Raw genomic sequence first — 27971 nt, forward strand, 5'->3', positions numbered from 1 at the left:
TCTCTCTTCCTCTCTCTTCCAAAGCAGTTAAATAGTGTCCTCTGGTAAGGATAAAATAAAGGCACGTACAAGAAGAAACTAATGAATGCAAAAACAAGTAGAACAACAAAGCTATGTTTTTCTCTCTCTCTAAATATCAATAAATAAAAGAATTAGGATGGTTTGATATGGATCCTAAGACACTAATATATGTGTCTAAAACTCTTAATTGTAAGATGTTTGAAAGTATATAAAATACCAAATGCTTACTTTAAGAATAATGGAAATAACTGAAGCTTTGGATCCCATGTACTCAGAAAAGTCAGCAGATAAACTAGCTAAGAGTGAAAGATTTTTTTAGTGTTTTTTCCTTGCTTCAAGAACAATAATATATAATAAAACCGTAATAATCATGTACATGTTTTAGATCCATTTATATACAATGTTCAGAAAAACACATCATGTAGTTGAAATGAAGAATACTACCCATTAACTTAACACTTACATTAAATCATCTATATTATTTAACAAGTTATCAAAGTTATATGTTATAGGTAAATTCATTTATTTAAATGAGTAAAATTAATGTTCTGATTTATAAATGCAAAGTTCCAGGCAAGGTAAGAATTCCATATGACATCCTTATGGGCTAAAGTTTAACTTACAAACTAATGATTTATCCAAAAGTTGTGCAAAACCACAGGTAGTCAACCCCTACTTTAGGTTGTGGCAGCTAAGTGATTATACTAGTTTGTTGTGATCTGTTTTGATTAGACATGAACAGGACTTGATATAAGCCAAGGCAGATTCTTCAGGACTAATTTTTTTTGGCAAATCACCCTCTAGAGAAACAAATTCACAACTTTAAAGGCTCAGATTTGTCATTCTAAAAATGTGGAACAATATGTAATAATTTAATTACATAATTTGTCATGTGTTTATATCTGATCTCTCCAAGTGCCTTGAAAGTCCCTGGAGGGCAGGAACTTTCACAAGTCTGCTTCTTCATCTCTGTGGGGATGCTATCATAATTTGGCAGGACAAGTGGTTTTCTCTGTACTGCACAAGGCTTCCACTAGGTGGTCAAGGATGGGCAAGGAAATTAAAGGCAGAAAAACATTCATAAATAAGAGAAACTTTTACAGTTCCAGAAAATATCTGCCTGCATAACTAATTACAGAATCTAGAAGAGAATACCAAGTACGGACGGCAGTCCAAGGATTTTTCATCTCCTTCCACCAAGAGCAGCTGTAGGTTCTGTCTGCTCACCAGCTGCTATCAGTCTGTCACTGGGTTGTGTTGTGTACTCTGATCATGACTTATGTTTTTCTCAGCTCTTATTTCCCTTTCTTCTATAATGTAGCTTGTCCCTTCATCTGTAGTGTAACTGTGCAAACTGGGTTTTGGCTGCCTGGCACCCTTATATATTACTCAACGATCTGTGTTGAAGGAAACAGGTTTTTATTAAACCTGTTTGGTAAAGGGTACCAAACCTTAGGGGTGCTGAGAGCACTCCTGCTCGGAGCCCTTCTCTACCACAAGACCTAGAACTGCCCTTGCTCCCCAAAAGACCACAAGCCAAAAACACACTCAGAATGTCCCCATTTCCTTATCTGTCCTTAAGCCAGTCACACCAGCAGATCCCCATCCTCTCTGGAATGTGCACTTGTGGCTCTGGGTCACCATCTTCTCACAGAAGCTCTCTCCTTCAGAATCTGGGGTACACTGCTCTGTCTCCATGTAGCAGTCTTGGAACTCTGTGCTGTGCTACCCTGGATCACGTGTCTCAGATGCTGGAGCCCAGGGAGGCACACACCCCAGCAGGGGAGCCTGTCTCCAGGAGTGGGCTCCCATCTTCTGCAGGCTCTAAGCCCCTGGTTGGCCCCACATCTCCTAGTCCCACAAGCCGTCCCATTTGTGCAGGGGAGCAGGGACAGAGGCCTGGAACATCCAAATGCTAAAAGCCTAGAGGGAGCTTGCACCAAACTCCAAAGCAAGAAAATGATTTCCATACCAAGGGCGTGAGTGAGAAAGCGAGCCAGTCTTTCTGAAACAGGGTGCAGCCAAGAGGAGGGCCCCAAACAGGGATTTGTAATGGGGTCCAGAACTCAAGGTGTCCAGGAAATATTGGAAAAAATATATAGGATGCCCTCACCCCCACAAGCCTGAGCTGGGGAAAGGGACACATTGAGCAGAGCCATTCAGAGCTGTTTTGTACAGCAACAGCTGTGCAGTTAACCTCTGGCATGGTCATTGAACATATCTATAACCTTTAACTGGTTTCATAGATATGTTAAATAGCTGTGGCCCTGCTTTGAGCCTGGGAGCTGGGAGTGACTACCACCCAAGATGTAACTGGGAAGCAACTCCCCCTGGTTACAGCACCTGCGTGAGAGCTTGGAGAAGATTGGCTCCATGCCATGGGGCCACACCTGCCCAGACTTACTATGGCAGCTCAGTAAAGCTGGAAAGATAGGGAATGCTGGCAGGTGTAACCGATTGTAGGAGGAGTCGGAAATGGGGCTGCAGAGTAAGACTGGCGCTGGGATTTAAACCTAGACGCAGCAGCCGTAGGTGGGAGGATTATGCGGTTTTGGAGGAGAAGGGAAAGGATCGCGCAGCTTTGGCGGAGTGAATAGGAGAGGACCATGTGGTTTTGGGGAGAAGAGAGAGGACCACTCGGTTTTGGAGTGCTCCTTTTTGCCACACAGCTTAGGCAGCAGGAGAGACTTTGCCGGGAAGAAAAGGGGAGAAAGGACTCTTGCTGGTGGGCCGTGAGAAAGTGCCACACGGCTTTGGATTAACTGGAGATTGCGGAAGCCACACAGCTGATGGTGCCGGGAAGCCTGAATCACGGACTTCTACTTCTTTTCCTGAGACACAGTACCCCCGACTGGGCAGAGGGAGAGGGGAGGACTGTGCGTCTGTGGGTGTTCTAGAGGACTTTAGTATTTTAATGAAGATATTAAGTCATTATTCTAAGTCTGTGTAACTTTTAAAGAAATAATTTCTTTCCTTTTCACCAGTCTCTGGCATTGAGAGACGTCTTTCCTCTGGCAGCGGGCATTGCGAACCTAGTAGGTGTGTGTGTGTGGGGGGTACCCCCAGAGAGAGAAAGGGGGATCCTTTCCGTAATAGTATATGGGTAACCACCCCCCCCCTCCGTCTGTTCTGTAACATTTCCATGCCTTTTCTTTAAAAAAGGCCCTCCCGAAATAACACCTGTGCAGGAAGCTAGTGGGAGTGTCTGACTCGGATCCTGGCCAGCAGGATCCTGTGTTGTGGCAGCAATAGACAAATACACACGAACTACAGAAATCCTGTGGAGAAAAAGGGACGGCTTGGCCACTCTTTAAGTGAGACAGTGCTAGAGAGAGCCAAAGAGCGAGAGCTGACCCCTGCCTGGACAGGCTTTGATTGCTTTTCTGGGTACATTACATCGAGGATGGTCCTCATTCACTATGCACAGGTTCACCACAGGTGACTACCTTTTACAGACAACAAAAGACAGAATAAGGCTAATTACTTCAAAGAGGAAGATGGTACAGCTCAAGGGGGAAAGTGGTCGAACTGGTTACACTCCATACTTGGGAGGTTTAGCACAGACTTTAGGAAGTCAAAGATACTCAGTAAACATTTCCTACCTCAATTCAGGGTGAGGGAGTTTTAGCAAAAGCAAGTCTCATAGCAGCCTAGGTACAATACCGGCCTGATTCCCCATGGGAGAACATGTCTGTGGCCGTGGGTTCTGCCCCCCAACCTCAGTCCCCACTGGCTTTTCAAAAAGTGGGGGCTGGGCCACATTTCCCACACGTGGAATGGTTTCCCATAAGTATCCAGCTTTTCCTATGGTGCATTAGTGTTCACCACTTTTGTCAGTCCCCCAGTGTCTTCGACCCTTTTTCGCCTGCCATTTTTAGGAAGGGCAAAGTTTCACAGCCACACACAGGTGCACATGAACAGGCGTTCATTTTGGGCTCGGCATCCAGCCCCCCAGCTTACAGGCGCTCCATGAGCTGCTCCTCACTGCCTCTGGCTATGTCACCAGTGACTCTGCCAGCACATGTCCTCACAGTCATGTTTACAGTGTGTTTACAGTTTATCGTGAGCAGCAGCCTTCTTCCCCACTCCCATATCCTCCTGTTACCAGATACCAAGAGAGGTCCTGCTGCACTACCACCCTCTAGGCCACAGGTGGCAAACACAAGGCCCAACGCCAAATCCAGCCCTCCACGTTGTTTCTACCCGGCGGCAGTGCTGAGCTCCTTGCCCCTAGTTAAGGAGTAGTTACATTTATACAGTCCTAAAATTACATTTGGCCCTTTGAAGGCAACTGCAAGGCTGATGTGGACCCCAGTGAAAATGAGTTTGACACCCCTGCTCTAGGCAAAATTCTGGAGGCAAAGTTTTGGTGATAAAGCAAAGGCATCTATTCAAAAGCTACACAATTTTGGAATAACAGCTTTCCACATGCATTAACCACTTAAGCCTATCAATTAAGGCTAAACTCTTTCACACCTAAGTTCTCCTATCATTTCCCCCTATTAGTTTTTAATTATTTTATTTCCATAGGGTTAGTTTACAAACTAAACCAACGTAAGGCACAAAAGCTACATAATTTTGTAAGAATGACAGGCTCAGAGCTCGTCCGCTCTAGACCACTCAAAGTATAACCCAGCCGTCCCCTGCCATGCCAGCCTGATCCTAGGCTGCACCCCATGTAACTTCCCATCCAAAATATGGTCCATTGGGAAACGTTGGCAGCTGCAGCATGATGATTCAGGCATCCTTGAGGAAGAGATCCGATGAGCGGGAGAGAGCCAGTGCCCCTCCCAGTGGCCGAGATTGCTTCTTTTATTTCAAATCTTGCCCATAATTCCATGAGCTCTGGAGGTATTCACCCACTCAGCCAATCCCATCCTAGATTGTTTACCATTACCACCTCCTATGGCCTTTCCCTCTCCTTTCCAGTGATCTGATCAGATCTCTCTGTATCAACCTGCTAAGAATCAAACCACTGACCTTTTGGTTCACAGGCTGGCACTCAATCCACTCAGCCACATCTGCCAGGGCTCTAATGTTAATTTTGAAAAACAATGAAGCAAAAATATTTTGAAATAGAAACACAATTGGTTACATTAACCCTAAGAGATATTAAAAGCAACTATTTCTTTTTAAAAAGCTTTTTATTTGTTGATTTCTTTTTATGAGGGGAGTGGGGGGGAGCGAGAGATTGATTTGTTGTTCCACTTATTTATGCATTCATTGGTTGCTTCTTGTGTGTGCTCTACTAGGGACTGAAATGCAACCTTGGTTATAGGGATGACGCTCTAACCAACTGAGCTAACCAGCCAGGGCTAAAACCAATTATTTCTGACACCCAATTAGCTCAGCATGTTTGAAGAGCTAAAATTATTTTTAATACATGTGTATTGTAAATTGAATATTCTATAGCAAATCTGTAATGAACTTTTATGTAATCTTAGCAAAGAGGCTTCAGTCAGAATTTTTGAAGTCAGGGTTTAATTCCTCTTCCTCAGAGAGAAAAAATATCCTATATTCATAAAAAAAATCTGGATAAGCTGAAAGAATTCACTCTTCACCTTCATAATACAGTGGTTCACAGATTTGGCTACTTTAACAGACTTACACTCAAGTAACAACTAAAAAAACAACAGGTTGTTGCAGCCAGCCAGGGTGTTAATGACTTTCTTAACACTGGGTATGTGCTAAGCCATTTGAGCCAGTTCAGGAGAGAGTAGATGGAAGATGTAGAGTGGCTGGAAACGTCCACGAAGATTTCAGAAAAGCTATGTTTTTTTTTAACTGAGCAAAAGTGCTAAGTTGGGTTTGATGATGCAACCATTGTGGGTATTCAGTTTCATGACCATATGTTTACAGTGAATATTTTGTACTTTTTAGTACTGTGCATTATATAAAGTTGAGCTGTATAGTAATTAAAAATGTTAAATAAAATTGAAACACTTGAAAAAAAAGAACAAAGCTGAATATTTTTGTCACACAAGATAGCTACAGTAAAAATAAAGTTTGAAAGTTGGATGAAACATACTGATCATAATGACTAATAACTATTTGGGACGTTTAGATCATTACATATGATAAAAAAATTAATGATAAAATTAAAAATATAATTATCAATAAAAAACCCAGTTATTAATCCTCAATAAATTAAAAGGGCATGGTATTATCACATCTGTAAGTAAATGGACCAATGCAACAGGATAGAAAAATTTAGGGACAGACCACAAATCTTATGGGAATTTAGTGCGTCATAATGGCAGCATCATAAATCAATGGCGGGGGTGGGGGGAGGTTAAGATAGACTTTTTCACTAGGTAGTGAAAATGCAAAGTACCAAATGTAAAAAGTGAAACCAAAGGAAAACAACAATGCACCAAACATACTACAGTGTCAATTTAAGCCTCTACAGTTTAAAATTCTCTCTGGAGATAGCAGGGTTTTTCTGAGTTTTTCATTCCGGTAAGGTGGATCACAGCGCTAGCAAGTCAACCTCAGAACGCCATCCCTGACTGGTGAAAATTCATCCCCCCCCCCCCAAAAAAAAAACCAAACAGAAACTTAACAAACAAAAAAACCTCTCCAGGAGCATCCAAGGATGTGTGCCCTCTGCTTCAGAGTGGAGCAGGTAGGCCTCATTTTGAGGACGTGTAAAAGAGTGGCGACAGTGACTCTTGTCTCGCCCATCGAAGAGCTTTGCAAACGGATATAAAAGTGAGAAATTATAAGGACGGGAGCCCCTTAGCTGAAGAAGCTCAGCATAGACGGTTCCTTACTTCGCAGGGATGCGGGGCTTACGCATCCAACGTCAACAACTAGGAGTAAAGGCTACAGCCTGCACCACACTCCTCCCAGTCTGAAGTGTTGGAAGAAACACCTCCCTTCATATTCTGGACGCCCGCCGAGGTTGCGAGGTTGAAAAGAGAAACGCGACCCTCTTGGTCAGCGGCCTGGCCTGCGAGGCGCTTCCTGGGAGTTGTAGTCCCGGTAGCCACTGGCTCCCGTGACTAGACTCCGACTCCTAGAACTGACTGAGGTGGTAAATAGGTGGGTGTGTCCGGAGAAAAGGTTACGGGGAGAGGTCGGATTCACGGGAGAAAACCGGAAGGTTCAAAATTAAAGAGAAGTGAGGGTTGTGGGCTCGCAGAAAGGTACGGGTCCTACTTTGAATTGGGGCGCAGAGCGTTGAGGGTGGGGAGCGCAAGTTCAAAGGCAAATCGAGTATTAGCAACTGTTGCCTTAGCAACCTCTAGGGGCACCTAAGGCCCCGCCCCCTCTCTGCACTCCAAATAAAGGGGAGGAGCCCGGGCTGTTTAAATGTTTTTGGGATTGGGTGCGGAAGGAGAGTGGCTCTGTTTTCCCCCCACGGCTATAGAGACCGGTCCCTGAGGTTCGTTTAGGGACGTAGGACTGGGCTCAAAGGCTAGCGACCAATCGGCAATATCCATGCCGATTGGCCCACAGACCCTCGGGGGTGGGGCCTAGGGCGGGCACTTCGTGCCTGCGGACCTCCGGGATTCCTAGAGAGGACTCGGAAGTGCTCTGGGGGGTGGGATTTATGGCTTGAACTTGCTTACTTCCGGCGAGGAAGTGTTGTGAAGTGTCGGCTTCGGTTTTCTCCCCGTCGGTGAGAAGAAACCCGTCTTCCCAGTCTTTATTGCGGGAGCTTAGTCTTTCAGGAGAGCTCCCTGATGCTGGAGCTTCGAGGAAAGGGAATAGACTGTGTATCCAGACGGGGTCTTGTCTCTAACCTTGACCCGACCGGTCTCCGTGTGTACGGGGTCAGGGTCGATTCGGAGAAATCCAGGTCCAAATCTGTACCTCTTACCTTGCTTCTCTTTGGGACCAATGAAGTCTCCCGTTAGTCTACCAGGCTCACGTGGCTTGAAGGACAGGACCAATTTTGACCATTCTGTTGTTTTTGACCCTGTTCTGACTTGAGTTTGACTTACGGTAGAGAGAAGAAACGACTGCGTCTGGATTAGGTAGTAAGTCTTATCATATTACTTATATGAAATTTAATGTTCTTCATCTAAAATTGTGTTGGTTGGGCCTGATGTCAGATTTTCATGGTTCTCATTCACATTTTTTAAGTGTTGGAGATATTCTCTATTAATATTTTATGGATGGAGTAACAGCTAGCTGCCCTGTAGTTCATATTTTAAAGTAAATTACTCTGTTGAGTGGTCATCTTTAGTATAAGTGACCTCTTTGTCATTTCTGTGCTAATAATGATTTCCAATATGTCAGTAGGTTGCGCACTAATGAAAGTGCCCTTCAGAAGATCTTAAAGAGCAGAAAACAAATTTGATCAGTGGAAAACAGCTCTCTGAGTTTGGAATGATAATGACAGAATCAGGGGAAGTTATAGACTTGGACCCTCCAGCTGAGACTTCACAAGAGCAAGAAGACCTTCTAATAGTGAAAGTGGAAGAAGAAGACTGCACCTGGATGCAGGAGTACAATCCGTCAATGTTTGAGTCTTTTTACCAGCGCTTCAAGCACTTCCAGTACCATGAGGCATCAGGACCCCGGGAGGCACTCAGCCAGCTCAGGGTGCTCTGCTGTGAGTGGCTGAGGCCTGAGCTGCACACCAAAGAGCAGATCCTAGAGCTGCTGGTTTTGGAGCAGTTTCTGACCATCCTTCCTGAAGAGCTCCAGACCTGGGTGAGAGAACATCACCCGGAAAATGGAGAAGAGGCTGTGGCTGTGGTAGAAAATATGCAGAGAGAACTAGAGGAACACAGACAACAGGTGAGTGGAAGAGGAGATATTAGAGCAATGAGGAAAGAGAGGAAGAGAGTTAAGGAGCTGCTGAGCAGGGGTGAGATCCTTAGCACTGTGGTGCTTCATTCATATTCTTTTGTTCTCCTGGGATTAGGTACACTGTGGAGATTTCCTGCCACTCCAGCAAAGAGAAGCAGTATCCAGTGTGTTAACCTGGAGAAGACAGTCTGCGATTTTATTTATTTTTAAAATTACTGTATTTATTTTTTGAGTGACATGATACAAAATTCAAAAGGTACATAAGGTTGTAATGAAAAGTAAGTTTCCTTCTCACCCCTAATTCCCCAGCTGCCTAGTTCCCGCCAGAGGCAACCATTTACATGATACATGTATATCCTTACAGAGGTATATTATAGTCTGTATATATAAGCATATATGTGTATGACATGATGCTTAAAAAAATGTTTTAAAATCATTGTGTACTCCTGCCTCTTGCTTTTTTTCTTATACCTTAGTTTGTTTCATGTCAGAGCTACTTCACTCTGAAGCTGCATTATGTTCCATTGTATGGATATACCATGATTGAACTCCTCTCGAGGATCTTTTTAAGTTGTTCCTTTAGATTGTTTCTGAATTTTTACTACAACCAACTTTGCTGCAATGAATATCCTTACATACATCATTAATTGTAGAATGGATGCTAAGGAGTCCAATTGTTGGCTCAGAGGCCCTATGCGTGTGCAATTTTGACAGCTGTGGATGGATAGCTCTCTGTAGAGTCTATATGAACTTATATTCCTCACAACGATGTATGAGAGAAGTCTTTTTCCTACAATCTAATAACACAGTGTTTTCCAACTTTTTGATTATTGGCAATATGAAAGAGTGAGTATTCAAATTCTGGGAATTTTAATCCATTTCTCTTATTATGAGTGAGTTTGACTACATATGTATTTTATTTTTATTTATTTATGAGATTTTATTTATTTATTTTTAGAGAGGGGAAGGGAAGGAGAAAGAGAGGGAAACATCAGTGTGTGGTTGCCTCTTGCACACCCCCATCTGGGGACCTGGCCTGCAACCCAGGCATGTGCCCTAAACTGGGAGTCAAACCAAGGACCTTTTTGTTTGCAGGCCAGCACTCAATCCACTGAGCCACACCAGCCAGGGCTACAGTACATATTTTAAAGGGCTATGCCTGTATTTTTTTTTTTCCTTTAAATTATCTGTTTGTATTATTTACTTATTAGAAAAAGTAAGGACTGTGTCTGTCATTGAATTGCAAGTGTTATGTTTTCACATTGCTATTTGTGTTCGTTTATGGAGAGCTTTGCTTTGCAGGGTATTTACTTATTAATGCAGTCAGTTTAGAACTTTTAATTTATGTTTTTTGGGTTTTGTGCCATACTTGAAAAGTCCTTCTCCACTACAGTATTGTAAGAAACTTTTCTCATAGTTGCTGCCTTTTTTTTTTTTTTTAACACTTTTAAATGATTGATCCCTCTGGAATTCACTTTGGTTTAGTGTTTGGTATGGTTACAACTTTATTTTCTTCCAGATATCTATCCAGTTGCCCTAGCAACTTGTATTCCACTTTTTCTCACCATGGTTAAAATGCCATCTTTATTATATACCAAATTTCTGCATGTATTTGGATCCGTTTTTGGTCTCTTTATCTTGTTTTATTGATCTCACTGTCTGTTCATGTAGCTGTATTTTAATTATTTGAGCTCTTTGAAGTGCTTTGGTATATGAGAGGGCTGTCCTTCCTTCTTCTAAATTATTTCTCAGTATTTTTTCCTTACAACCTTTATAATTACTTACTTAGTTTTCCCTGCCCCATAAATCCTGTTGGTATTTTTGGTGGAATTGCATTAAATCATTAATCTAGGGAGGATTGACATTGTTATGTTGTTAACATCATCTTGTACTTTCTTACTCATTAATAACCTGATCTTCTACCTTCCTCTTGTTGCTAGACCCATACTCTGTTAAACTTCAATTTTCTTTTTATAGCAAAGAAACAAAACTCATGGGATCATAGGTCTACAAGAGTTTGAAGCTAGTTAGAGAATTTTCCTCATTCTTCAGAGCCATTGCACTTCACTGAAAGGCACCAGTTTCATTATTCTTCACCTCTGGGTAAGGGGTACTTAAACCTTCCGTCACACCCTCAGGCTCGTCAGCTGGTTTAAGCTCACTCCATGAGGCAAGTGGGCAGCAGAGAGAGTTGCTGCTGACCACGGCCAGACCCTGCAGCTCTTCTGAAGGATTGTTCTGCAGATGGGAAAGTTTGAACCTTTCTATTGCTTCTTTCAGGACAGGAAGTAAAGGTTCACGTTGACATCTAGTTAATACTTTTTGAAACCTAACTTGGGATATTAATGGACAAACTTTTTCCAATTTTTTTAGTAATAAATATTCAAAAGCATAGTTTAAAACAAATAGCATTTTTTGTTTAAATCCTCACCTGAGGATATATTTATTGATTTTTAGAGAGAGACGAAGGGAAGGAGCGAGGGAGGGGGAATGAGAAAGGGGGAGAGAGAGAGAGAGACATAGATGTGAGAGAGAAACATCCACTGATTGCCTCACACACAAACACCCACACCCTGACCAGAGATTGCACCTGCAACCCAGGTATGTGCCCCGACTGGGGATCGAACCCACAACCTTTTGGTGAATGGGATGATGCTCCAACCAACTGAGCCCCTTGGCCGGGCCACAAAAAGCACTTTTTAATAGACGATGTTACACATTTTCCTTTCTCAGTGTGATATGCAGCCCATCTTTGGAAAGCACACATAGAGAAAAATCATGGCTTACTGGTGGTCAGGATTTAAGGCCCAAAAGGGGGATTTCCCAAGGGCCCCCACAGCACACTTTATTTGCCCTTCTCTCTGCCTGCTTCCTGTATCCCTGACAGTTTTCCTCAGCTTTACCTCCAGGCAGGTCTTGTCTCAGCAAACCTTTTTCCAGGCTTTATCCTTACCCTTCCTCCTTGGTTTCTCCATCCTAGTCTTGGGGGCATCAAGGGCTGGTTTGGTTCTTTGGTGTGCATGGTGCTCTTTGACATACTTGGCATCATCTTAACTCTTATCCTGAGAGGGTCCACAATAGGCAAACTTCCACACACAGTATTTACAGCTGCCTCTTAGTGTAACTCCTGTACCACATTTTGCCACTACTAGGAGGGTTAAAATCTAAAGTGTTTTGAAGCTATGAGGGAGGGAAAAGGGGGATGGTGATTTTCTCTCAACACAGAATCTTATTACCTGCTAGGTTGCCACTGAGCTAGTATCTTCCAGAACAGGTAGATTCTAGAGACTGGTTGTGGCAGAATAATTGTGTGTACCCTAGGGTTGAGCAAGAGCCAAGAACAGAAAGATTGAGGGCTGTGGTACACCGGACATGAAGTAGCGTCAATCTTGGTGTTGGTCTGCTAGAAAACCAAGTGTGACTTCCTGAGTCCTGTAATTGAGTTTTCCAAACTCCTTTCTCACCTCTGGCCCCTTCACTAAACTTGACCCACACTGGCCTTTCTAAGATTCCTTGGCTGTACCAAACACCCGCTTTCTGCCTGATAGTCTTTGCTTATATTGTTCTCTCTGCCTGCAACAGTTACAACTTTTCTCCTGGCTAGCTTCTATCATCCTGTAGGTGTTTAACTTAAGTGACACTTCTTCAGAAAAGTCTTTGATGGCCACCCATCTAAAGTAGGTCTCATTTGATCTGCCTCATGGCGCTTTCTTCTCCTTTTTAACATATAACATAGTTTGTAATTATGTATTTTATGTTAAAATGTTTGAGGGAGGTCATCTTCAACTAGACATAAACCATGTTTATTAGCCACTGTATAATCAGTGCCTGGTTCATTATAGATGCACATTAAATATTTGGTAAATGAATGAATGAAAGAGTAACATGAATTTACCAGATTCTTTACTACCTTTTCAGTAATGTACTGATTGGTGTGGTTGTGGTTGTTAGATTGTGGCATGCCCTGAAGGCCTTTCTCAGAAGATGGTGCAGCCAGGAGCTATGCAGGAGTCCTTCAGTCACCAGCTCCTGTCTCTGGACCCTCAGCCTGAACAAGAGCCACAGAAGCCTCATCTGGAGGAAAATGGTGAGGATCTGTGATTCATTGGAGCAGATATGGCTAGAGAGTGAGGGCCCTGGCCATGTGGGTAGGCAATGTCTGTAAGAGATGGACTTTGGGCTGGGCAGCTTCTCTGCAGTGGGCAGGATCTGGAGTTTGAGAAGGTCTCGGACTTGGAATTGAGTCCTTGATGTTAAGAGAGGTCAGCTTATAGGATGGCTATAACTGTACTACAGTTCTATTCAAAAGCTATAATGCAGGTGATGACAACTTTATAGGTACTGTTAAAAGATCTACAAAAGTATTGTAATTTTTTTCAAGAGTTTTCCAACTGTACCTCATAGATTTTGTGGCCTTAATGCTTATGTCAAAAAAGCTTTCTGGTTCCTAATTGCATTCAGTTCTGACTTCTCATTCACCTTGAAGTCTTAGTTCAAGCAGTGCTTCACCGTGAGCATTTATTCTCTTTCTCCCCTTCCCACTCTCGGTATGTTTCATTAACCTGTATTAGCTATATCAAGGAAGAAAGGTGAGCAACTGAGTATCTTATTTGTGATGATCTATGTCCACAAGTTTATAACGTCTAAGCAGAACTCTTGCTATCAGATATATTTTAGAATTCAGAATTTTTCAGATTTGGTAAGGTAATGTGATTTATATACCATATATTACACTATCAGCAGGATTTGAGCTGGTACCCCTTAATCACACATTAATATTTTGGCGGTGAAATGTATGTATTTTTATAATAGTGGATTAAATAAAAACTTGAATAGCTTCACATATGTTTTTGTCAATATTTGTTGTCAAATTAGTTTAATGTCTAACTTCATGAAAAAAAAAAAAACGCCTTTGGTATTTAGAGCTTTGGGATTTCAGAATTACGGGTTAGAAATTGTGAACCTGTATTTCCTGTTTGGCCCCAGACTTTCTCCTAGGTTCCCCTTAGAAGTGGTCAGGTCTTTTACTTGACATGTCCCATGGCTCTAATGTTTTCTAGCTTTCCTTTCACGGTAAAAATAACAAAAGTAGCAGCAGCAACTATTATTTCTATAGTGCTTACTATGTGTCAGGACCTGTTCTAAACTTTATTTGTAGGAATTCATTTCACCTTCGCTGTGCCAGGAAAAACAGTCCTCACTGTTACCATCTGGGGTAATAGGTCTTTTTTATTTTTGTGTATTTAAGTCATCTTATGAATAATATACAGAAGAATCAAAAGATAAAACAATTTTCAAAGAAATTTTAATAAGAATTAAGTTTCTTTGTATCAAGTACATTTTGATAATCAAAACCACAGAAAATGAAAAAAACAGTCACACAATACTCTCTCTCTAACAAAATGAATACTTTCCTTTTAGCAAAATGGGATGGTACAGAGTCTTACTGCATATATATTGCGTGAAGTCCTTCCAATTGAATGACTCACTGGATGAGGTGGTTATATTCCTTTTATGAAATTAAAAATAACAGTGTTTATTATCTGAGAAAATTCATCTAGGATATTATCACTTGTAGACTCATTCTGAGATTTCCCTCATACTTTTCAGTTTCACCGTTATCATTGGAGCACATGCTCCTCTCTGTCACTCTTCATCGCCTCACTCATCTAATAACGGTGAAATGTCTACTGCAGGTCTGTCTTTGCCAGTATGGGTGGAAGATGAAAAACTTCGAATGCTCAGCTAGGTCTAATGAAAGCTAACAGCAGGCGTCAATAGTCTTACACCTTCTTGAAGGTGATGCAAACTCTGCGTAATGCATTTAATACTTTGGGAATAATGAAGAATGATGATGTATTTCACTATTGCATGATCCTAAATATTTTCTTTATTTTCTCATTTCTTATTTTTTGTCTTTTATGCTCTCATTGGGAATAATTAATGAATAATGATTTAGTAAAAGTGAAATAATTCCCAAGATGATGAAATAGGCAAATGTTTCATGATACAGAAGACATAGGATCACTCAGATCCCAAAATGCATCCTAAGTTTGTAAAAGGGTCCAGTGGATCCAGATAGAAATTACATGATAGAATGAGTTTTATTCTGTTTTTTAAAAATACTAAAATGAATTTTATTTTTGTTCTTTAGAAAACCTCTACAGGAATAAAAGTGCTGTTATTCCAGTCTTGAAAAGTGGTTAAAACTGTTCAAAATGGAAACTCAAAATTGTGTCTAATAGGCCTAGTTGGTATACCAAGGTTAATGCTCATCCTAACCCAGTGGAACGAATAGGTATTGCTGTTATCTTCATGTTAGAAATTAAGAAGCTAAGGCCTAAAAAGGTTAAGTAATTTGTTCAAGGTCACAAAGCTGTTAAGTGACAAGCTGGGATTTGAACCCTCTGAATCTACACTTTTTACCCCCTTCTGCACTATCCAGCCTTTGCTTTACCACCAGGCCTTCCCAAGTACAGATTCCTGTCCTCCTTAAGTCATATCGTCTTCCCTCTACTTGCGGAGTCTCATCAGATCAGGCCACTCTTCTCTTCCCAGTTGCGGCTTCTCTTCTCTGCCCTGTGAGCCAGACCCTAGTTAGTTTCTTCATCCCAACAAAATTACTGTGTTTTGTGGGGGGTTTTTTCTCCCCTAAATGCTGGGGAGACTGCATTCCTCTCGCCTTTGATAGCACTGCAGGCTGGTTTTCTGCCCCTGGGACTAATTTGAGCTTGAGATGAGCAGAAGCTAAAGAAACAATGGATTTCACAGGAACTTTAAAAATAAGTAGAATTATTATAATAATTCCAATAATAATTGGAATATAGTCTATATTCAAAATTACTGTTTGAGTATTCTGCATTCATTCCTTTCTTCAAGTCCTCTTTTGACACTTCAGCCACATTCCTGGTTTCAGACTTTGTCTGGTTTTGTCTTTCATCCACAACCATTATCTCCTTTTTGTGTCATTGCTCATTACTTCCTAGTCCTTGGACAAAAGCAGGCTGCATATACACAGTAATCTCCAGGACTGAGGAAACCGTAGCAAAGTCTAAACTGTTGGGTTATTTGTTCAAGTTGAGGCCCACATTGACAGTGAGATCTGGTTGCACCATGAGTCTTGAAAAAAACAAGCAGAGGTGACAGCAGAGGGCCAGAGAGTCACCAGCATCTAGAGATCAGACCCCCCAGGCATTGCCGTGTTATTCACTCTACCTGCAAAGCACCCTTATCGTTTCCCCACCCGCCCCTACTTCCTGTGGAAAGGCTTTACTGATGCTCCCACCTTCCACTCTCCACTCTGTAGGTGCCCCTGCTTCTGTGTTCCTACAGGGTGAACTTCAAAGTATTTGTAGTATTTGTAATTTACCTTATTCTGGAAGTAAGTAAGGCTTATATGTCTGTTCTCCCTGTAAGTGATTGAAGTTTTGGGAGGCAAAAATTATTTTATCTGTCTACTCTTAATACAGAATAGACAATATATACTCACTGGCTGACTATAAACCAACTATAAGGTTGGTTTATAGTCAGCTGCTCGTTAAAGGGAGAGCATGTGGACTAAGGCCTTGCTAATCAAAGTGTGGTCCAAGGAGCAGCAGCACCAGCATCACTTGGGAGCTTGTTAAGCAAAATGTGGGGGCTACCCCAGACCTACTAAGCCAGAATCTGCCCTATACCAGGACCCTCAGGTGATCTGTTTGCACATTAAAGCTTGAGAAGCTCTGGGCTCTAGGCAGTGGAAGCTGTGGGACTTTGGTTATTCTTTGAGATGGTTAGATTTGATGTTGTCAGAGCAGAGTGCATCTCTATAGGGGAATGGCACAGTCTGAGGTCAGCAGCAAAGATTAGCCTGACCAAAGCAGGGAGTCTAGTTTTGGGGGTGCAAGGGTGTTTTTAGGGTAGATGTGGGAGGGCCTGCAATGTTGAGGGTTTTGAGAGCCAAGCAGAAGAGTTTGGCCTTGGTATGGCAGGGCACCATTATAGATTCTTGACCAAAAGTGAAATATGGTGGCAGTAGGAACTGAGCAAAGATACTGTCACTGACTCTTCTCTCTTTCTACCCCCTCAGCCCTTTCTGCTCTCCAAGTTTCTTCCCTTCCCCTGAAGGACAGCCAGGAGCTGACAGCCTCACTTGTCTCAGCTGGGTCCCAGGTGAGCTGGCGTCCCTGTGCCTGCAATGAGGACCCATGTCTGTCTATTCTTGGAGAAGTAGCTACCATAATCCTGAATTTTTATCAGGAGTTCTGTCTCTTTAACTAGAGTCCAGGCCCACCTTGGGTTTATACTGTATGTCTTTTTCTGTTCTACCCAGTACTCCCCCATCCTCTTTGAAGCATAGTCCCTCATTCTATTTCTTTGTGTAATGAGTGAAGTTCTTCCCCTCACTCCAAATTTGAACACAGGGAATGGGAATTTAGTGGAGATCTCATGTTTCAGAAGTTGGTGAAAATTGAAGATGTGGCTGATGTGGCTGTTTCCTTCATCCTGGAGGAATGGGGACATTTGGACCAGTCCCAGAAATCTCTCTATAGGGATGGCAGGAAGGAGAATTATGAGAGTATTACCTCCATGGGTAAGACTTACTGTGTCTGCATGGATTAGGACATCTTAATTTTATCTTACAAAGAATATTTCTAGTACATCTTATAAAAGCATGTATGGTTTAATTGCTGTGATTTAGCTTACTTTTTTTTCCATGAAAGAGTAAATCAATCTTTTCTCCCGCTTTATTCAGCTTACTCTGATTATTTCCATCATAATAAGGGTATGACTGAAGACATAATGCTTGAGGGATAGTATTTGCAAATACTATCTTTTACTGCTTTAAAATGAAAGAGCTTAAAATTAACAGGTTTGGATTTTAACAAATTTATAGTAATTTCTGTATTCTAGTCCTTGACTGATTAAATAATTCTTCACTGATTAATTCTCATTTGTGAAAGCATCTCAGATTTTGCTGAATAACTTTATCATAGTAGTTATTACAAAGTCTCAATGGCAGTCATTCTTTTCCTTGTAATGCATGGGTAGGTAGTTGTTCACTCTGTCACCATTCTCAGGCCACTGGTACCCATTTTATGATGTTTGCCCTGTTAGCATCTGCATGTTACTTGCCATATCCCTTCTTGGTTTTTGTTTTATTTTTATTTTTATTGTTATTCAATTACAGTTGTCTGCATTTTCTCCCCATCCCTCCACCCCAGCCCAGCTGAACCCACCTCCCTCCCCCACCTCCACCCTCCCCCTTGATTTTGTCCTTGTGTCCTTTATAGTAGTTCCTGAAAACCCTTCCCCACATTGTCCCCTCCCCACTCCCCTCTGGCTATTGTTACATTGTTCTTAACTTCAATGTCTCTGGTTATATTTTGTTTGCTTTTTTCTTTTGTTGATTATGTTCCAGTTAAAGGTGAGATCATATGGTATTTGTCCCTCACTGCCTGGCTTATTTCACTTAGCTTAATGCTAAAAATATGGAACGCTTCACGAATTTGCGTGTTATCCTTGCACAGGGGCCGTGTTAATCTTCTCTGTATCGTTCCAATTTTAGTATATGTGCTGTCGAAGTGAGCACCCTTCTTTTTTTTTTAATCTTATTTTTTCCTTCTGTTTACTTTATTTTTGTTATTGTTGTTTTTTCATCATATCTCTTGAATTTTGCACCCAAATGAGATTTTGCAACTATTTCTGACCAAGTTATGATCCTGGAAACTGGTATTTGATTGTGCTGCCTGGAGCAATTATAAAACGTCCAGCACTGTGGCAAACATTTTGGAGCTTATAACTTTTAGCTTCTTTTGAATTAATTCTTTTAGAACTACTCTATATCAGGCACATTGGTAGACTTTAGGTGAAATATGTAGATAATGCCAGATTTCTTTTGAAAAATGTTATACCAGTCTGAGGGATTTTGTCCATTCACAGGCTTTTGTTTAAAAGTGTAAAATTGACTCCTGCTCTTTTAAAGTTTCCATTTCTTTTATTACTAGTGTTATATATATTTGTATTTCCTTTTCATTGATTTATTTGTACATGCCCCCTTTTTGGTTTTCTGTGGAGATCTAGTGACCTTTCAAGGAATTATTTATGTGGTGTATTATGTTTAATGAAATTAATAAATGTCTCATCTTTTTAAATTCAGTTCAATTATCTCACTTGCCTAGTTGGAGTGTATTAGCATTGTTTTATCTTTTTCAGTTATATTACAGGCATTTGATGGGTTTCAGCTTTTGAGGTTATTGGCACAGTTCTTTTCTATACCATTCTCCAAGCAGTTTTAAATTCTTCCTGATTTTTCTTATCATCCATCTCTTTATTACCTTGTGGTTACAACGTCAGTGTACTCTTCTCCATTAAGAACATGTTTAGTGGTTTCTGCCTCCTGCTCTGGGACGGCCGTAATGGATTATTTTCACACCTGTAGGTTCCTAACAGCTTCAAAAAAGGTCAAGATTTTTAAAAATTTCATCAGATTTAAAAATGAGATTTAAAAAATAAATCTTGGAAAGAGCTGTTTCCATGGAATGGCTGGGACATTTGGGAACAAGAGACAATTTCATTGAAGGTTGCAAAGGAGAGGAAATTTGAGAAAGTTCTTATAAGTAAACTTTCAATAAGTAAACTTTCAATAACTTTGTAAAGGGGAAGAGAGAGAGGGTTAGGTGGATGGATTATTTTAGTATGTTCTGTTAAAAATTTGTTTTTAATGGGAGAAGTTTTAATCATACTTAAGTGCTACTGCGAAAGAACTAGTAGAGAGTGAGTTTGAAATGTTGGGGCAAGGAAGAGCATATAATTGATGTAGGGAGGTCCCTGGAAAATAGGATGCCATGGTGAGAGCCAGGTTACATGAGGAAGGCAGAAAGCTCTTCCATGGTGAGGCGAGGAGAGGCTGAAAGAATAAGACTGCCAGCAAGTTTGCAGTTGTGATTGTAGGATGTTCAGGGAGTTCTTACCTGGATAGCTTTGACCTTCCTGAAATTGGAGACAAAGTCACCCGTTGAGAGACAGCAGGTGGTCAAGTAGGTGGTGGAGTAGAGGTGTGAGTGCGGTGGAGGAGTTTGGCTTTAAAAAGGTCATGCATGCACATAGTACAACATATTCACACAGTATAAATGGGCTCAAAGTGAAAACTGAGTCACCGACCCCTGATCCTCAGTCTCCGAGTCCCTCACGAGGTGATGACTATTACCAGTATCTTGTTAAAAATGTCTTTTTAGGAAGAGAATTAAGTAAAAACAGTTATAAGATAAATTAGAATTAAAGTGGTCTTCATGCTATAAGAATTATAACTTCTCACTATATGAAAAAAGGATAGTAATAGTATTTATCTCGAAGGGTTATTATAAAGATTAAACGCCATAAAATTTGAAAGTATTTAAAGGCATAGTGCCTAGTCTATAGTACACACTCAGCAAATGTTAGCTTTTATTATATTATCGTGTAAATTTGAAGACAACTTTTCTTTTTTCAAAAAGCTATATTAGAGAGTTCTCAATAGGCTGTGATCTATCTAGCATTTAAAAAATAACATTCCCTATTTTTGTTAAGTACTCCAGATTTGTCTTTGCAAACCATGTTAAATGTCAGTGTTTTGAGCAAAATATATGTTGCTGATCCAGTTACATAGGGAACTGATTGCAGTCTCTTAAACTTCTATATTCCCTAATGACTATTGAGTGTTGTTAATCTAGCTCTCGACAGTAGTAGGTTTTCTCTAAGAATAGAAAGAATGCCTTTTTTCCTTTAGACTAACTCATACTCAGCTCAGATTCTTTGGGGATTGAAAGTTGTAAAGATCCTCTTCTAAGCTATGACTAAACAGGAAGAGGAAGATGAAGACTGGGTTAACTGCATAAGTCAATATCAGATTTGATTAAGAATAGTTAATATGGCTTAGGCGTCCACAGTCAGCTCTATATGAGTAACATACCAAGAAGATAACAGTTTCATTAAATAGACCGACCAGTCTCATCTGTTCGAACCATTCTTGCCAGCTCGCTCTTCCTTGACCCGTGTTTCCTGCTTAACTATTCTTTATCCCAACAGGAGAGCATGGCTTTGTTAAATGACTTTTATAAAGCCATGCCCTCATTTTGGTTTCATATAATTATTTATATCCCTTAGTCTTTTTCTTCTAATGCAAGAAATAGCTAAATTTTCCATTTTCCTTCTATTATTTCAGATTATGAGTCCAGGAGTAACAATATGGAACTTATAGTAAAGCAGATTTCTGATGAAGCCAAATCACACTGGATGACATCAGGATGCACTGAAAGAAATGTTTCCCAAAGTCAAGAGTTTGGAGAAGCTAGTGACCTTCACAGCATGGTAGAAAGGTGGCAGGTCAACCCCAGTGCGGGAAAGTCAAGGCGGAACCGTTCCCAGAAAGGAGATCTTGGCACCATCACAGACATTAACCATAAGCAAAACACAAACGCCGAGAGGGGTCACAAATGTAATGATTGTGGTAAATTTTTCCTTCAAGCTTCAAACTTCATTCAACATCGGCGAATCCACACTGGAGAAAAACCATTTAAGTGTGGTGAGTGCGGGAAAAGCTATAATCAGCGTGTGCACCTTACTCAGCATCAGCGAGTCCACACTGGCGAGAAACCCTATAAGTGCCAGGTGTGTGGAAAAGCCTTCCGTGTGAGCTCCCACCTTGTCCAGCATCACAGCGTGCACAGCGGGGAGAAACCCTATGGATGTACCGAGTGTGGGAAAAACTTCGGTCGGCACTCCCACCTGATCGAGCACCTGAAGCGCCACTTCAGAGAGAAATCCCAAAGATGTATGTTTGAAGAGTCTGTGTTAGAGAACAAATGGAGGCAAAAAGTTTTATTGGCTTAGAAGAGATGGGTTGTGGTAATGGGAGCAGTAGGAAGTAACAAAGATTACAGTCTATTTTATTATTATTTATACTGGAATTGCCAAATTGGTAGGCAAAACACTATGCCTTTTCCCCTATCCCCACAACTTCCCTTTCCTCAGAGGTACATGCTCTCAGCTCTGTTTTGTTCTGGTAATTCCATATTTTAAATAATTCTGCTATTGCTTTACTCATTAATTTTAGACATTATATATTGACTTTGTATTGTAGTGAATGGGAGTTGGGCTCTCTTACTTGCTTTTTTCCCTTTTCCCAATATAGTGTTTCACTTATTTTATTTTAAAATGATAGGAAGTTTGGAGGAAAGGAATTGGGAGAAAAATACCATCCAAAATCTCACCCATTCTAACTAATAGAACTATTACTATGTACTGTATTTCTATCCCTTTTTTTAAAAAAAAGATTTTATTTATTTATTTTAGAGAGAGGAGAAGGTAGGGAGAAAGGGAGGAAGAGAAACATTGATCAGTTGCCTCTCACACATGCCCCAGCTGGGGACCAGGTCCACAACCCAGGCATGTGGCCTGCCTGGGAATTCAACTGGCGACCTTTCGCTCTGCTGGACGACGGCTAACCAACTGAGCCACACCAGTTAGGGCTAGGATTCTTTTCTTATAAGAGATGACCAGAAGTGGGATTAGTGGATGAAAGGCCAAAAACATCTTTATGGCTCTTGATATGTATTACTAAATTGCTTTTTAAAACAGTTACACCACATATAAGAGAATCAATTGTACTAAATTTCTTGCAGGGTTATCAAAAAAATTTTCAAACAAATTGAGTAAACAGAAGAGACTTTTTTGCCATTTTTTCCATTAATTTGGTTATGTATATGGTTAGAGTAATTTTCCTATTTGTTCACTTATTTTCTTTTTAAGTGAATTATATAAGGATGAGATTACTATAAACTGCTGTGAACTTAAAGGCTCTTACTAATATTCTTCAGAAAACTTTAAGACTAGCTAAAATATTTACTTTTAAATTATGCCTCTGTGCCCCCAAGCCTAGCTTGTCATTTGCATTAATAGCCATGGCCACCTCTTCTATCCTGGAATAGAAGTTTATGTAGGTCATAGTGTCTTGAAAGTTCTGGGTTGAGCTGAGCTATCTCCTCAGCTAATTCTGTCCCATTCTACTTGGTGACTGTCTCATTGGGGAAATTCATCCAAGAACTTTGGTCTTGGAAAGCAATTGCTTTAAAATAGTGTCTTTCCTTTTACATCTTCCCTGCAGTTGTTCTTACGACTAGTTTTCTAATTAATATCCATCTACCTCCCCCTCTCCTTTTTTTTTTTTTGATCAAAGGAAAGATACTTTGTGTTCTTATCTAGCTGTATTTATTGAGTGCTTGGGGTATAGCAGTAAACAGAACAGGTGTAATGCATGCCCTCATGGAGCTGATGGTTTGGTGGGAGTAGCAGGCATTAAAGGTGGTGAACATTTCCAAAGGAGATTTAGCAGGTGCTTTGTGGGGGAGGGAAACTGAAGCTAGAGTGTTGGCTAAGGGTGAAGAGAGCAGAGATTGATATATCACCTGCCCTCTTGACAGTTTTTTATACTGGCTCATTTCTCCTTTTTCTTGGCTCCTAGTCAGGTATTCTTCCAGTTCCATATTCCCTGCATAATCCTTCGCTTTCCATTCTTTCAGTTCTTGTTAGTTCTCAACATCTAATTGTATAATTTTGTTCTATCTCATTCTGTCTGCCTACCTCATGTTGGGGTCATTACCCCTTCCACATTTCTGCTTCTCCCATTTCAGAATTCCTATCTCTTCTTTCCATATAATAAAAGTACTTTGCTGATCCCTCTGATTACTTAACCTCAGTCACTCTTGGCACCCTTCGAAGTAAGCCTCTTCTTTGTCTTGTTCTTTTCACTTGACAAATACCAAAAGGTCTTTTCATTCCTATTGATATCAAGTACATACATGCTTCCCTCTTTGTAACTCCTATTACATCATATTTTCATTTGATTATCCTCTTTTTTCCCGACAGTTTATTTTTCTTCTGTAAAAGAACTGAAAGACATTTTCAGTTCTGAAAGAAATGACATTTGCATTTCCTCTTTGTTTTTTCAGGCAGTGACAAAAGAAGTAAGAATACAAAGTTGAATGTTAAGAAAACTTCAGAATTCTCAGAAGCAGACATGGAACTATCTGGAAGAATCAAAAAAAGTGTTTCTCAAGTTCAAGATTTTGGAGAAGACAAGTTGGATAGAAAGCAGGGAATTCCCATGAAAGAGATACTAGGCCAACCATCTTCAAAGAGGATAAATTTCAATGAAGTCACATATGTCCACAAAAAATCCTCCACAGGAGAGAGACCACATAAGTGTAATGAATGTGGAAAAAGTTTTATTCAGAGCGCCCATCTTATTCAACATCAGCGAATACACACTGGGGAGAAACCATTTAGTTGTGATGAGTGTGGGAAAAGCTATAATCAACGTGTGCACTTAACTCAACATCAGCGAGTCCACACTGGTGAAAAACCCTATACCTGTCATTTATGTGGGAAAGCGTTTAGAGTGAGGTCCCATCTTGTTCAGCATCAGAGTGTGCACAGTGGGGAGAGACCCTTTAAGTGTAATGAGTGTGGGAAAGGCTTCGGGAGGCGTTCACACCTTGCTGGGCATCTCAGACTTCACTCTAGAGAGAAATCCCATCAGTGTCATGAATGTGGAGAAATCTTTTTTCAGTACGTTAGCCTCATTGAACATCAGGTGCTTCACGTGGGCCAGAAAAATGAAAAAAATGGCATTTGTGAGGAAGCATATAGTTGGAATTTAACAGTGATTGAAGATAAGAAGATTGAGTTACAAGAGCAGCCTTACAAGTGTGATATATGTAGCAAAGTCTTTAGTTACAGTTCTGACCTTATTCAGCATTACAGAACTCATACTTCAGAGAAAACCTGTAAATGTGATATATGTAGAGAAAACGGCCAATGTTCCCACATAAAACAACGTCAAAAAACCTATTCCAACATGAAATCCCATCAATGTAGTGAATGTGGCAGAGGCTTCACTCTGAAGTCACATCTTAACCAGCATCAGAGAATTCACACTGGTGAGAAACCCTTTCAATGCAAAGAATGTGGAATACGTTTCAGCTGGAGTTGTAGCCTCTTCAAACATATGAGAAGTCATGAGAGGACAGATTCCTTAAATACCTTAAGTGTATAGATACTTGTGTTGTGGCACAGCTCTTACTCAATTTAGAGAAGACTTTCTGAAGGGAAACCCTACTCCAATATTGAATGTAGTAACAACTTCAAGCAATTTCTCTAGTGTAACCATCAAACCTACAGATTTGTTGAAATCCTTCAGTTAGAACTTAGGACCACTGGAGAACACTAAATAGGTAATCCGTTTGCTTTTCCCAAGGAGAAATCCTTTCGTTGGCATCTTCATGCTTGAGGACGTAGATGAAAGAGAACCCAAGGATATGGGTGAGTGAAGGAAAGCCTTCAGATGGCACTTACTCTTCTTTTGAGTCTTAGAACACTGACACTGGAAGAATCCTCATGAATACAGTAGAAATAAGCTTTATTTGTAGTTTCTGCCTTGGTTGATAGCCTATCTATTCAGGGAAGAGCACAGGTAAAAAAACTTCAGCATGATACCCCTTTTGATACCTCAGCAACGAACCTTTCCTAGAAATGATTATCCTACCTGGTAGAAGGTTCCAGTCATTGTTCTCATCGTAAGTATTAAAGTATTGAAGAAAATTGACTTCAGGTATTTATATTTTGGCAAAATTGATGTTCAGAGGCTGAATGGTATGTGTTCCTTACTGTCCTATTCAATTGACAACTTCTCCATGAAACACTTAAAAAAAAAAAAATCTAACATCAGGTTAGCTATTAGAAAGAGGAGTTAAGTTTGTCAATCTGGGAGAAACTTGGCTACTCATATCTCAAGGAGAGGGGAGTGGACCTTAGGGGAATAGAGAAGACAAGCCAAATGGTGGACTCTTTTTTTTTTTTTTTTTTTTTTTTTCCCCCTTCTGTTACCCACAAGAATGTGGGTGGCTACATCCATAGAAGGAATTGGAGCAACTTGAATGAAGAATTATGGTCCAAGCAGTATGTGCACTAATTTCCCAGTTGTTCTGGAGGTAGATCCCACAGGTTAATGGTGTGTGGCAGGTTTTTCAATTGCATTACAGATTTGAAAGCAAACTAATTAGGAGCAGGGAGGTCATGGCCTGGTTAGGCCTGCCTACTTGGAAGGTCTGGGTAAGAGTTGTGGGAGAAAGAAGATGGCATGGAAAACACGGTTAACCTCAGCCTGTGTGTTAGAGCAAGAGAACGAGCTGTTGGGTGCTGCTGAAGTCTTGCCTCTGCTGACTGCCTAGCTTATAATAAACACCCAGTAAAAACGTGTTGCTTGATTGTGTCGTACACAGGTGTCCTGTCCAGATCCCCTTGGCCAAGCTGGCACACCCATTTCCTAAGCCGCTCAGAGTTTTGGCTGCTAAGTGCTCACAGCTCTTCCCTTCTCCAGAGACTCTGAAAACTTGTCCTCAGATGGTGGGAGCTGCCACACCCAGGAGTTATCAGCCCTCCCCACTTTAGCCAGTGACTGATTGACCTTGGGGTACGAAAGGTTGATTCACTTGCAGAGGTAAACTGTAATGTAGCTTATGCTCCCCAGCCCATCCTTTGTGGATCAGGCTAAGGCTAGAGCTGGAAACTACATCCATGCTAGGCTCTTGCTTGCTTGGTCCTGTTTCATTCACTCTTGTAAAGATTGTCCCTGAAGAGCATACTCTCAGCCAATCATTTGGCCCTGAATCCCTGTCTCAGGTCCTGCTTTAGGGAACCTGATGTAAGACATGTGGTGCTCTGAGCTCTTCTAGGAGGATGACTAAGAATAAATTGTGGAATCAGCCACTGACTGTGAGGCAATGAGGACCCCCTCACTGATGGTGGTTAACTATTGGTACGTCCCTGGCACATGGTGGCTGTTCAATTGTGAGTTCACTTTGGTGAACTAGGATGGTATACAGGTAGAAAGGGATATACTGACGGGTAAGATTTTGTGGAAAAAGAAAATAATACAAGGGTTATGGAATTTGTGCTGAAAGTTACTGATTGCTTGAAGAGAGAAAATGGAGCATTAAGGAGATTTGTCTCCTGCAAATAGAGTCAAAGAGCTAAATGTTAGGGATCAGGCATGAGAATGACAAGTTTAGTAAAGCCTAGTACTAACATTTACTGAGTATCATGTTTTATACACACTAAGTGCTTTATGTGGATCATCTCACTTAATCTTCACAACATCATGAAGTGGTTTCACTTATTAGCACTCATTTTAGAGATTGGAAAAACAGGTTCAGAATAGTTATTTTCACACAATCACATGGCCCTCTGTGGCAGAACTAGCGTTGGAACCCAGATCACTTTGCTTCCAACAGTTAAGCTCTTAAGCACTAAACTAGTGATTTTCAATCTTTTTCATCTCATGACACATTAATTATTAAAACAGCACACCAAAAATACATTTTTTGGTCAATCTGACAAAAAAATAAGCATCATTTTGATTCATGCACATTGGATGGCTATTGTGTTGGCTGTTGCCATTTTTTAATTTGACACTCTAAGGGAAAAGAGGTCAGTGCTTCTGCTTAAGTAGTCAGGTATTGCATGTTTCAAAGAACCTTGCAACACAACTGTGCTCCAGCACACTGGTTGAACATCGTTGCGTTAGGAGGTGCGTGGAAGAGGTTATAAGGGGGATAAATGGTAATGGGAAAAATATAAGCTACTAAAAAAATCACTGCACTAAATTATAAATAAACATGAAACATTACAAAGTGGTGAAACTCTTGTCACCTGTGTGAAAACAGTTTTGGTCCAAGATATGATAAAATCATAGAATTTTAGAATTGTAATGGGTCTCATGGGATCATCACACCTGACCTCTTACCCAAGTGGAAGAGTCCCCATTTAGTTTGTAGGCATGTGTGTATAACAAGTGCTTAGTAACTGTTGAACTGGAGAAAGCATTTCCTAGCAATTGACAATCCAGTTTCTGCATGAAACCCTTTCAATGATGGGAAGTTCACTGTCTCCCAACACAGCCTCTTTCATTTTAAAACAGCTCTGATTTTCCAGAAACTTCTTTCTGAGGTTGAAACTATGTTGATCTGTACTCTTACATTTTTTCTTTTGCTCCTAGTTGCGGGGGGAAAAAAGTTAAGACATTTTGAAGATTTGAATATTTGACTGCAAAATATTTTGCTTCTCTGCAGTCACCACATCCATCACAGCTTTCCCCTTCCAAACCTCCAAAA

The 27971-nt window shown here is 40.8% G+C and overlaps 1 protein-coding gene and 1 non-coding gene across 10 annotated transcripts; one reads left to right on the forward strand and one right to left on the reverse strand.

The window, feature by feature from the left end:
• Nucleotides 1-2617: 2617 nt before the first annotated feature.
• On the forward strand, nucleotides 2618-27945 carry ZKSCAN5 (zinc finger with KRAB and SCAN domains 5). Of its 9 annotated transcripts, none has more exons than XM_053910993.1 (7): nucleotides 2618-2862; nucleotides 8269-8772; nucleotides 12736-12871; nucleotides 16853-16935; nucleotides 17221-17356; nucleotides 20966-21574; nucleotides 23751-27945. In XM_053910993.1, exons 2-7 carry the CDS (start codon nucleotides 8359-8361, stop codon nucleotides 24854-24856), a joined length of 2484 nt encoding a protein of 827 aa, XP_053766968.1. In that variant the 5' UTR covers nucleotides 2618-2862; nucleotides 8269-8358; the 3' UTR covers nucleotides 24857-27945. The 9 variants fall into 9 exon arrangements, with proteins under 9 accessions (XP_053766968.1, XP_045060457.1, XP_024427345.1 ...); XM_045204522.2 differs by lacking the exon at nucleotides 2618-2862 and adding an exon at nucleotides 7606-8006; XM_024571577.3 differs by lacking the exon at nucleotides 2618-2862 and adding an exon at nucleotides 7606-8003.
• LOC112315076 (U6 spliceosomal RNA) lies at nucleotides 18249-18355 on the reverse strand. The gene has a single exon (XR_002975843.1). It is a non-coding gene; the product is annotated as a U6 spliceosomal RNA (small nuclear RNA).
• Nucleotides 27946-27971: the final 26 nt, after the last annotated feature.

Source organism: Desmodus rotundus, chromosome 1, assembly GCF_022682495.2.
Source record: "Desmodus rotundus isolate HL8 chromosome 1, HLdesRot8A.1, whole genome shotgun sequence".
NCBI classification, from domain to species: domain Eukaryota; kingdom Metazoa; phylum Chordata; class Mammalia; order Chiroptera; family Phyllostomidae; genus Desmodus; species Desmodus rotundus.

Excerpts from the sequence above, each read along its gene's own strand:
- ZKSCAN5 (XM_053910993.1), top strand. The coding sequence starts at position 8,359 with ATGATAATGACAGAATCAGGGGAAGTTATAGACTTGGACCCTCCAGCT. Across the intron at positions 8,773-12,735 it reads TAGAGGAACACAGACAACAG|ATTGTGGCATGCCCTGAAGG; the intron begins GTGAGTGGAAGA and ends TGTGGTTGTTAG. Across the intron at positions 12,872-16,852 it reads GCCTCATCTGGAGGAAAATG|CCCTTTCTGCTCTCCAAGTT; the intron begins GTGAGGATCTGT and ends CTACCCCCTCAG.